Source organism: Alosa pseudoharengus, unplaced genomic scaffold, assembly GCF_046254945.1.
Source record: "Alosa pseudoharengus isolate Yale_2024_CS ecotype anadromous, Long Island Sound unplaced genomic scaffold, YU_APseudo_1.1 YU_APseudo_1.1_scf_3, whole genome shotgun sequence".
Classification (NCBI taxonomy): domain Eukaryota; kingdom Metazoa; phylum Chordata; class Actinopteri; order Clupeiformes; family Clupeidae; genus Alosa; species Alosa pseudoharengus.
The window spans coordinates 4,048,861-4,061,272 of NW_027468718.1; the positions used below are offsets into that span (position 1 = coordinate 4,048,861).

A 12,412-nucleotide genomic window follows, 5' to 3' on the forward strand; every position below is an offset into this window, starting at 1 on the left:
ATTTAGCCAATTGTGTTTTGTAGGTGTGAGTATGTGTTAAGAGTTTAGAAAAGTATCTGAAGTATGGGTAAGCGCTTGTTAGCGATTGAAAAAAACTGTAAAAAAAACTGTAAGTCAAGGGGTGGCGTAGTCAAGCACTAGAGGGCGCTACGATCACACAGGTTGCCCTGAGACCTGCCTATTCATCTGATTTCTGACATCTGAGGATGTCCTATACATCGTACACCTATATTTCTGAATCCCCCCCCCCCAACCCAAACCCTAACCCAATATTTAACTATACTCAAAATGCCCCCTCTCCCAATATAAATACATGATTTTGTTATACTACAATAGCCTATCAAATAGATCATATAAATAGTATATAATCACTTGCAGATGTAATCACAGACTAAACGTAACACTTAACCAGAATGCTATCGGCCTACATCACCATTTACTGTGAATAAAAGTAGACTAGGTCATGGGCCCTGATGATCAGGTTTGGCAGGTTAGGCTACATAGTCCTGCCCCTGTGTGTGTGTGTGTGTGTACAGTACACAGACGTGTCTCAGTGAGCTCAACTGTAGCTCTGCCTGCGTGCCATCCCTCCTCCACGAGGCGTCTTTATGGCTACATATTCATGGGACATAATTAGTACGCTTCTACACAAGTTGAGAGATCTGCACGATATCGCACACATGGACAACTGTTGGATCTGAAGGACTGAGATCAGGTTGAGAGAAAACAGACTGAGAGACTCAGAACCTCCAGCACGGCAGCACTGTGAAAAGTGAAAGTGAATCTTAACCTCAGCCATTTCAGAAGGGACTGTAGCTGGGAGAGGAAATGGCCTCCGTATCTCTCTGAAGAGGAGTTCTGTTTACGCTGAAACACTCAGGGATCCTGTTCTCCTGTCATGGAGTCACAGTGTGTGTGAAGCCTACAGCAGCAGTGTCCAGTCTGCAGGAGAAACAGCCTGTGTGTGTGAAGCCTGTCTACAGCAGCAGTGTCCAGTCTGCAGGAGAAACAGCCTGTGAGTGTGAAGCCTACAGCAGCAGTGTCCAGTCTGCAGACTGTTTAACATTCTGTTTGGTGTGTTGCAGGGGCTCCTACACTAGACTGAGGTAAGACCCACTTTGTGATGAGCAGACATTCTTTATGAAGTACTAGTTTATGCACATTCCATACAGTAACCTGCCTATGTGTCTACACCTGTTCTGTCCTGTTTGCCACAGTACCTGTCTGTGTGTCTACACCTGTTCTGTCCTGTTTGCCACAGTACCTGTGTGTCTTTCTACACCTGCTCTGTCCTACCTAGGCAGCCATGGCACTTCAAAACCCTGCATCAGTTGAACAGACATTTAGGTAACATAAGTTGGCCAAGTCTCAGTGTGCACAGATACAATCTAATATCATGAACTCAGATTAGAGAAGCGGACAGACTCGGCGGCCATAATGTAACGCTCTTTGGACACTTATTGGGCATCTATTTCGGCAGAAATGCGCGTGCGCAAGGCTTTACGACACCAATCTTGCTCCAGCGGCGAGATCACAACACATGAGTGGCACGATGCTCCCTCTCTCTCTCAGAGCCACACCATGGGGAAGCCGTGGCCTACTGGTTAGTGCTTCTGACTTGTAACCGGAGGGTTGCCGGTTCGAACCCCGACCAGTAGGCACGACTGAAGTGCCCTTGAGCAAGGCACCTAACCCCTCACTGCTCCCCGAGCGCTGCTGTTTTTGCTGGCAGGTCACTGTGCCGGGATTAGTGTGTGCTTCACCTCACTGTGTGCTGAGTGTGTTTCACTAATTCACGGATTGGGATAAATGCAGAGACCAAATTTCCCTCACTGGATCAAAAGAGTATTTATACTTATACTATACTATACTGTTTGTCACGGGATAACAGAAATGAGCTGTGGGGTATACTACATAGCACGTTTGACATACCTAGGCTATGTAGACATATCAAGGCTTCACATAGCCTTGACTCAGGGGTATACGTTGTGATACTACGATAGCAGTTATGTGATATATTTGTCAAACTAGGCTTTCAGCTCAGATCTGTGCGCATTCTCGGTGTTGGGATGACGTTGGCCAATCGTGAAACGTGGAGACGCACAAGACCGCCTCTATTTAAAAACAATTACTTCCACATTCATGAGCGATAGCTTAATCTACACTGCGGTCATTTTTTGTGTCTAACCTATAATATCAAATAAATCAATTGTCATCAGTTGCTGTATGGTATGCACGTCCATAGTGGAATATTTGCACGCATTAAATATGGCGACACTAAAACAGATCCACTTTTGTGTCACAGCATACCCTGGCTTTGAGCGCAACATACCTCCCTAACCCACTAATCGAGATTCGTAGTACACCCCACAGGTCTACTGGATGAATATAGACTCAAGACTGATAATGATGTTGGAGAACATGATCCAGTGATCTGTGTCTGTTTCAGGAAGGCAAAATGGCAGCTGGGGGCTCAAACAACGGTAAGATATATCTTGTGGTGTGTGTGTAGTGTGTGTAGTGTGTGTGTGTGTGTGTAGTGTGTGTGTGTCATGATTCAAACTAACTTTTTCCACTAGTGGCACAGGTGCTTCTGACTGAGCATTTAAATCGCATCAGTCCAAACTAAAGGCTCACCATTACAGTGGGTCCCAGTTAAGTCTGGACAGGTTCCTTCATGAACCACGCACCCCATTTTCTCAGCAAAAATGGCACAAACTGCAGTTGACACAAACAACCACAAGGTGTCACTTGGGAGTTCTGCCACTACTATTTTTGATGCGACTTGACTTACTGCTTCCATGACGCAGTTTCCAAGTCAGTCCAAGTCAGTAGAACAATCAGAGAAAGTTGAGCCATTACCAAACATATATGATAATACAATAGTGTGAGTTTATATATCTTATACCCTATGTGTCACTGTTACTTATAGATTTGATAGTGTAACGATAAGCGCATGAGACTTTCGGGGGCATGGGAACTTAAATTGATCACGGTAGTTTAAGCTTACACTTGACAAAACATTCTAATATGAAAATGTAGATGCAATTGTTGTAAAATGGTGCAGCTCCTTTAAGAAAGCACCGTGCGCAGGGATAGAGAGAGAGAAAGCGAGAGGGGATATGTGTGTTAGAACTTAGATGCGTGTGGAAAAAGTAGACGTGCTGTTGAGACTGGAGCGTGTCATATTCAAAATAATGCAAAAAATAAATCCATTCATTGCAGCCGCAGCATGCCTGCTTGCCAACGTTCAAATGAAAAAGATATCAAAGCACCTTTTGCGTTTGAATGTAGCACAATTTTATTTTAAACAGCTGTACAAATAATTTAGCTAATTGATTATAGCCTGTAAACCAGCAATTGTTGAACATTTACCTGTACAAGTACATTGACAGTAGCCCAGCCTAACAAGCATGACAAATACATTGCAAAATACATTTGTTTTGAATCACCTTTGACTACTCAGAGTGGCTGCCAGCAGGCATACTGTAGGCTACTCAAACATGTCCTAAAACAACCCTTAACGTTCGTTTTTAAATAAAATAAAACACAACAGAAACTGTATTTCGCTACGCTAATTGTTTTGGAACATCAACGAACACCACTAACCACTCGGTGAGTTGCACAGTTTTGGAAACGAACGTTAAGGGTTGTTTTAGGACATGTTTGAGTAGCCTACTACAGTATGCCCATTGCCAGCCACCCTGAGAAGTCAAAGGCGTAAAAAAGGTTTTACGTTTTCGTTATTTTGGTAGGCTACTATTTCAATGCTAGCATCAGCTATCAGGTTCCCAAACGAATGCATGCTAACGTTAATGTTAGTACAGTATCAGTGCTATCGTTATTCTGTATGTGCGAGATTAATAGTGTAAAGGCAATGTTTACAGCGTAGCCTACTATTTTTCTCAGTGAGCAGAGTCAGAGATCAGTCGATGCAATGGAGGTGCAAGGGAAAGGTAAAGGAAGAGGGAAAGGTAAAGAAAAGCCAAGAGCCGGTGGCAGAGGATCGGTGAGACCTCCTAGGCAAAGAAAAAGTAAGACTCCAAAGATGACGAGGAGAGAGTGGAAGAACTTCAAAGACAAAGGAGAGAAGCAACGGAGGTTTGTGTTTTTAATATATTTCTCTGAACAGTATCAATGTCAATGACACCGAAATTAGCTCGGAAGCTGCACCAGGCACGTTCGTTTGCGTTGCGTCTGCTGCCACTACACCAGAAAAAAAATAGACCATTCTTCTAAAATTGATTTTACGCGTTGTGAACGGAACGCTTCAGTTACGCGCTTGGTGTATCTTCCCTGCCTGTTTGTATCTCCATTGTTTATATGTAGCAATTTCTAGCTGTTGCCAGTCAACTGCATGATGCGAGTTGTCTGCCAGTGAAATCACGACACATAATTACATTATGGTCTATAGAAAATGTTACACAACATTTTCACCTTTTCATTGTCCATACACATAGTATTCATCATTTTGTGTGAACACTTGAAAAATTACACAGAGTACTATTACTACTACTCTGCTAACAATCTAACTTTGCTACCTAAACAAGCCTATCTGATCTTATTTCTTGTGTCTTATTTCTTCAGAGACTTGTGGATGGAATGAGCCTGCAAGAGCACAAGAACCTCACCACACAGTTGCTACTGAGGCCGCCAGGTCTGGTGTTTGATGCATCAGTGCAGACATGTCGTCCCCCCACCTGTGCCAGGGATGCCTTGGTGTACTTGTACACACTGCAGAGACATGCCAACCGATCAGGAGAGAAAATGCTGTGGACAAAACCCTGCCACCTGTGTGAGCCTTCTGCCTCACTACACACAGCACTGCCTAGATGAAGGTTTTCTCCAGATTCACAGGCAGTACATCACAGACATCACAGCATTAGGCCATGTAAGAGAGCCAGGTGATGACAATAGAGTTCAGATATGCTACCTACAGACCAGAGGCGATTGCTCTAAGACTACAGGGGAAGCTCAGCCTCCTCTAAAATATCACGGAAAATCGCATCAAATAACACTATTACATTAGCTTCTAGCCTACTATTCCAACTAGAACATGCTGAAAACATGTTAATCTTCATGGCTAGTTTGTTCAGCAATAAGGTTTTGCCGGTCATTTATCGTGATTTTGCACCCGTAATACATTGCTGTGACGACGCGATCCATAAAAAAAACCATGCAAAAACCCATAGACGCTCGGCTTCACTGGACTTTCAATGGCACTACAGAGTGGGCTGATCTCAGTGCAGAAAAGCTACATGTTTATTGGACAAACGCCACAAAATCGTCATTTCCAGGGAAGCCCGGCGTCTCTGGGAGTGAATGGGACAGTGGGATGGCCCGGACGCCGAGCTTCTGTATGATGATTGGAGGAACCGTCATAGAGGCTGGACTCTTTTTGATTGACAGCATATGTCGCGATCTGACAGGAAGTGGTTCAAGTTCAAGGCAGGGATGCGTTAACGTTAGTGTTAGCAGGTGAAGTGGAGAGACGAGGCAAGTTGCAGCTCAAATTCTCATACTTTGGGAGCAATACAGTCGGTTTCAATTTGTCTTTGTAAATAGCATACTGTAAATAAAACCGTAATGTGGAGTTACAGAGTTTGTGACTTGCTTTTGTTCCAGTTGTGTATTTAGGCTAAATTAGGTAGCGCGCTATATAACGGTGTAGGCTACATTATGCCATGTCTGCCATGCCAACTCTATAGCCTACTGTTTGGGATACTTTTTGCCCTCAAAAACAATATAGCACCTTAATAATATTAATTTAATAATTTACCATTTGTATCAGAGCTTCCCCTGTTCCAAAGAGCAGCAATCGCCACTGCTACAGACATTTCATTTTCTGGCAGCATGGGTCTCTAGGACAGGGTAATAGAAGAGTGATCCCAAGCTGTGTGTGTAGGATAAGGGATAAATTCCCTGACCCTCAGGGACATCTCTGGAATTTATATCACCTTCCTATAATGTTGTAATGTTGTGTTATTGAAAATAGTTTTGTATTAGTGTTCTTGTACTGCCTGTTCCTTTTAAAACTGTATTTAATTTATTTTACACCGGTACATAGTTATATTTTGCTTTCATGAAAATAAAAACTTTTAGAATTGATAAGAGACTGTTCATGCTGTACCTCTTATACATTACATCCACAAACTTATAATTAAAAAAGGAGTTGTGGTAATTTGCCATTTTGAAACACCAAATAACAGTAACATGGTCAACAATGTTATTTGCAATATATTTATTTACAGAAATTAACAAACTAGGGTATTTACAAATGAACCCTTCCTTTTTGTATGGTGCCTTTGAAGCAACATGGGCCATCATTCTAAATTTGCAGTCTCCTGGAAAGCTGATACTGTGGAAGACATGCAGTGTCGTCAGACATACACGCCATTTTATATAGTTCAACATATTGTTACTAATCTGTATAGTGCTATTTTGCCTAGACTGAGTTACAGGCAAGGTTACAATGAAGGCATGCACGTGCATCACATAACAAGACCATTGAATTTCATCCACATCCTCCTCCACGATGCTCATGTCATGTAGGCTTTGTAAAAAATATATATAAATGCTTATATCATGAAAATATACAATAGAGAATGTCATGTAGGGTTAGGGTATAGACATTATGAGCATTGATGGGTTACCTCTGTTCAAGGTTCTCAATTTCAGGGGCTTCTGCAATTGCACCAAGATGCTCATCTGAAATGAATAAGCAGAGCGTTTCACAACATATAACAGTACATAAAATGGTAAACACCAAGTTATTACAAATATACTTGCAGTTATTATCAAACAACAATCACATAGAATCAACAATTGTTTTCATGCAGTGACTGACCTGTGTGTCCCACTAGAAATGCTGGACACTTCTGGAGTAGTTACTGTAATACTAGAGGGCTTTCCCTTCATTGGTGTTGATGTGACTGCTCTCAGTTCTCTCTCATAGCTGGACAAAAAAAAAACAGTACATGTTAGAATGTCTCACTTTAACCACAAACAAGGTACATTCAATTTATGACTGTGAGGAAAGATGTATTTTGGTAGATGCATTGACTAAAGTTCAATCAAAGCAGTTCTATCCGTATTTTATTGTTCTGCATGATAATGACTTAGATAGATAGATAGATAGATAGATACTTTATTGATCCCCAGGGGAAATTCAAGGTCTCCTAGACCCTCAATGATCAGTCTCAATGGGCTGGCTGGTCTACCTTGCTCCATTCACAAGTGTAATGAACTAGGCTAGTCTACCCTTCCCACATTCTGAGGTGTAGGCTACACTCATGGTGAAAAACTTTCAGACAATTTAGTAATTAGTAGGCTACGTCTACAATTAATAAGACTACAGGACAGGCCTCAGGATGTGAACGTCACCCTTGGAATTGGCTACCCTAGCATTATCAGATTAGGATACATTTAGGCTACAAAGCAAAAGCAATGAAAAACTAGACTGCATTTCCGGCGGGAACTGCGAAAGTGTGCTTGCCCTGGTCCGGTCACCAACGTGAGCAGACAGTGACATACGCTATGCTGAACCTGGCTTGATCCAAGCATTCTAACAGTGCCTTTCAGTGTTGGAGCAGTGGCAATACCTCAAAGGCTCTATTCAACTATTGCCTTGCGGGGTGAATGCGGTTCGTTGGATTTTACCTGTGGCCTTCGAATTTAGCTTCTATGACTAAAATCAAATCAATAAAATAAAACAACAGCAGTGATTGGCTGCAAAAATAAATAATGTCACGCGTCTTGCACCTCTCAAACTGGGCTATCAGGTAACCTAGAGAAAAATTTGAAATTATGAAATATGACTAAGGCATTAAAATGCTGCTTGTTTGTCAGGATACTTTTTCACTGATTTATTTAAAAAATATGAGCTATGAGTGTGAATGTTATATATTCCATCCCCTAATTCTGTTTTACTGGTTTATTTGACAAATAATCTATATGGATTTGCTCTATAAAGACCTTATGTCTGTTTGGGATTGTTTTGAGAGCCTATTGATGTATCTCAGAATAAAGGAATGTCCACAACATTAGTGATGTTTTTTTGTGTGTGTGAATGTATTTTACTTAACTCATTGAATGTAGCTGGATACTCATGAACGCATGTCTCTAATAGCCACAATAGGAGTAATTTTAGCAACACCGTATTTTGTGTGGCCCATAACGACCCAGTGGATCGTGAAAATGTGCCAAAATTCACATTCCTTGCTTGTTGTTGGTACATTAATCCTATTCAGATTGCCACGTATCTGAGATGTAAGAGTTCAGTATAGGTTTAAGGTCTGGGGCACGGATTTGACATCTGTGACTTCTTTATTGAGGGCTTGCTTAGCAGCACTGTCCGCTTTCTCATTTCCCCTCGGACCAACATGGCCTGGGACCCAGCAAAAAACTACACTCAAGTTCTGGTTCTTTAGACGTTCTAGTTGATCAAGCTCAGCTTTGGTTGTACTTTTTGCGTGACATTAAAGCCTACTGGAAAGATTTTTAATTGCAATTTAATTGAATGCAATTTACTTTTACGATTAAATAAAATTAATTTATCCCTCTCACCCATAGTTTTTTATTTATTTACAAATGTACATAGGCCTACTGTAATTACATTTATACATAGTTATTCTACTGATCTTTATACTATTCATCCTGCACATAGACTTATTCTTACTACTCTTATAATGTTGTTTCTGCACTACAATGACACTGTTTCCACACTGCACATAGCTGTATGTTATGTACATATCTGTTATATATTTGTCATATTGAATATCCATATTTATTCTGTTTTATTATATTCTGTTAATACACTGCATATATATTATTATTTCTACTATTATAATGTTACTGCTACATCTACATACATTATTCTACTTATTGTATGAGATAACTGCTAATACACTGTACATATTTATATTTAATTTATATTACTCTAAACCACGTTCTGTAAATCAACTGTATACTACTGTCTACACTGCACTATATTTCTTGACCTGTCTCTGTATGTTTCATCCACCTTTCTATACTTTGCCTCACATTGCAACACAGCTCAGATCTTTGGTTGCTATGAAGGCCAGTCGTTCTAAATGGATGGTTGCTATGGCCAAAGGCCAGTTCTATCTCTGCCGTTGTCAAGCGGGCATATCGTAGAATTCTGATTAACCTTATCTTATTTAAAACATCTCTATTTTACTTAGCCCACTTCCATACAGTGGGTCCCATTAAGAAGTGGCCACTTCATTCACGCTTACCGTGATTCACACAGCAGCATTATTAAATTAATCTGTCACCATATGCCTATGCCTACGTTTGCAAAGAAAACATTTTAATTTGATTCACATGAAACGTTACATTTTATGTACATGTTGACAATGAGTAGGCTAGTTTTGGTTGCTGGTGGTGTTATTGCATCCCTTAGTTATGCCTACAATGCAAGTTCCCTCGCGATTGGAAGCTCCTGTAGACAATAGTAGACGCATTTCAAAACATCGCGTTAGGAGTCCTTGCCACTTCTTTTAAGCTGTCACAGACGTAGGTGCTACTTTTAGGGCTAAAGTGCTTCGTGATTTACTGTTAGTAAAAAACAATAGCAGTCCTAAAGTTACACGTGACGAAGTTACGAGTGCAAGCATTTCATATCAAATGACCATGGCATTACGCTAAACAACATAAATCCCAATTAGCAACATACATCTCCTCCCTATTAGGGGTTTGCACGGCGTGTCATCAGATCTGGACGTTGCCATAGTGGAGGTACTCGCCTCATTAGAAAGCATTAGGCACTGGAGTAAATCCCTAACATCGTCAAGGAAAATGGTTAATTATTGCCGTGTTTTAGGTTGTACCAATAGGTCAGACTGAGAAAAACATCTGGTGTAGGTATCGACTTCCAAAAGTTATTAAAAAACTAGGGAGAAAGGAGAATAATGCCAGAAGTTATCAGAAGAAGGGGGGCGCTTGTGGTTGAACTTGGTACTTCGTCTCCCTCACCCAACTCATATGGATCTGCGCTGCCAATAAACTGTAATTTCTCGAAACATCGCGCCTTTTCTTGTGGTCCAAGTCCTGCCCTATATGCCTTTGCATCTTAGACGCATTTTGATGAGCTTTTCTGTTGTTTAGACACGGCTACAATCACGTAAGATATCCAAAGTGCATAATACTCCATTGTACTTCATTCACCGAGTACCGCCAATATGGCCGCGCGTGCTGGGTTACCATGGTTACCGGCCAGAACGTGACGTCCGTGCAAACCCCTAATAGCTAGCCACACAAGAAATTAATGATACTAAATCTCTGCTTAGCATGCTTCTCCGCTTAGCATTCTAATAACAGAAGGGGCACATTTATGTTGACCACTACAACATGACTCATTATGTCTGTAACGTTAACTGTATAAAACACTTACTTTCATAAAGGACGCACACCATCCAGCACATGGAAACCGATATTTTAGGTTCTTGGCCACAAACTCAAAACGTGTCTCTCTGAAGCCCTGTTCTGGAATCTTTGCTCTGAAGGCTGTGTTGCTAGGCGACATCAAATAAACGAAATGATAGTCTTTCAGTATTAAATGTGTAGGCCCTACGTGTGATTCCGAATGGATGTGTGTGGTTTGCAATTAGAATAAACAAGAAATAACATTTCCAATAATTTCCCATGATAAATTACATAATATTTGCACCTTACTTACTTGTGAATCTCACACCGTATTTCAAGTAGGCTACACTAGTGAAATGTAATACAACGTTGCCACCTAGCGTTAAGATGTCGTTCTAGGCCAGGGGTCTCCAACCTTTTTGGGAAAGAGGGCTACCTGAAGACCCAAAATCATATGGAGGGCTACTCATTTGAAACAAACATACGCTCACCCCTTTTTTGCGAGGGTAGTCCTCCTAAATAATAGGCCTATGTGATTTTTACTTTTAAATTATCAATATTATGTAGGCCTATAAGTCTTTATATATTAAGCAACTGTATTTTCAACTTAATATCAATAGCCTATGCAACACTACCAACATTTTTGTTCAGTTTGTTCATTTCAAAGTTTGCATGGGGAATCTAATCCAATTGTTTTTAACAAAAAAACTATATTTTTTGCAATTAATAATTTGGGTTACAATTTGTACCCAATTTATACCCACCCACCTTTATGAATTCAGGGGTTGATTAAGTCCTGATTTCAGTGGACAATTCGGTTTTAACATTTCAATAGTAATCGCCCATACCACCCTAACATATGAAAACTCCTTTTAAAGTTATTGCACACCTGAAATCTCTCCATGATCTGACAAAAAACACAGTCCTGCTCAGTCATGCATGCCACAAAATTTTCAGCGCTATATTATACGGCAGTAACCTACGGAGGAGAAAAGGCCTGTGAGCTAAAGCAATTGTTTTTCAGTCATTGAACAATCATGCAAGAACCGTATTTGACGAACATGGAATGGCCACAGAACTTTTGCAAAGATATGTTTCCATTGGCTACACCAGACGAGCAAGTTTTTTCCCCCTTTACTGTCTATGCATGCGAGCAGCGTGTATGCGCTCCGCTTCCGTTGTTTTTTAAAGATTGAAATGGAAACGATTTGGAGCCAAAGGCTAAAATGTAACGCAGCTACAATTTGTAAGGTATCACCAATATTAATTTAATGTTACAGATGTACTGTATGGCTACATACATTCTTAAAATGGTTCTGGTCTAGACTTAAATATCTATTGAAAACTTCACAATGGAGTGTGTTTTTAGAGCGTGATCTGCAGGCGACCTGTTGGCTATTTTTAGAAGGTGCGCTGGGGGCGCCTCATAGCCGTCCCGCGGGCTAACTGGTGCCCACGGGCACCGTGTTGGAGACCACTGTTCTAGGCTATTTAACATTAACGTGACATTGCTTGTTCTTTCGTGCTTTTAGGAAAACAATCTTTTTATCATAGTTCCCTCTTCAATGAGCGATTACCAACTCGTTTTTGTAACAGAGATAGCTGTTTATTGTCCCTAGGGTTACAGAAACACCTATTCATATTACGTAGCCTATGGAGTGCTGCCGACCACTGTTCATTACGGCCCAGAATGCCTTGCATGTCTTTACAACAGAACAACACAGTAAAACCTAAATGCCCGTAAACATATGCATTTGCATACTTGTAACATTTTTAATAATACTCCTCCATCATGATATTTAACAATAATGAAAAATGTAATTTGAATACCGTCAATGTGAAAACAACTCTATTATGTAAGCTATATATAGCTACTGTTCTCCTTGCTATTTCAGTTTGTAAGTCCATACTATCCCATGGCAGAGCAAGGATTTCATGAGTGGGCAAGGATTCCCAGAGACGTTGTGGCTGCCTAGAGACATTGAGCATACTTGGAAGGCATTGTGATAGAAGGTGAATGGTGAGA

General features: G+C 40.7%; 1 protein-coding gene and 1 long non-coding RNA gene across 2 annotated transcripts in view; one reads left to right on the plus strand and one right to left on the minus strand.

Moving 5' to 3' along the window:
- Positions 1-563: 563 nt before the first annotated feature.
- LOC143100968 (myelin-oligodendrocyte glycoprotein-like) overlaps positions 564-12,412 on the plus strand; it is a 102,587-nt gene continuing 90,738 nt past the window's right edge. The window contains exons 1-2 of the mRNA XM_076264557.1: positions 564-1,106; positions 2,450-2,483. Coding sequence (XP_076120672.1) covers positions 2,459-2,483 — 25 coding nt within the window. The 5' untranslated portion in view covers positions 564-1,106; positions 2,450-2,458. The remainder of the gene's footprint in view (positions 1,107-2,449; positions 2,484-12,412) is intronic.
- On the minus strand, positions 6,300-6,952 carry LOC143099587 (uncharacterized). Its single transcript, XR_012981679.1, has 3 exons — positions 6,848-6,952; positions 6,654-6,708; positions 6,300-6,358 (listed from the first exon to the last, which is right to left on the minus strand). It is a non-coding gene; the product is annotated as an uncharacterized LOC143099587 (long non-coding RNA).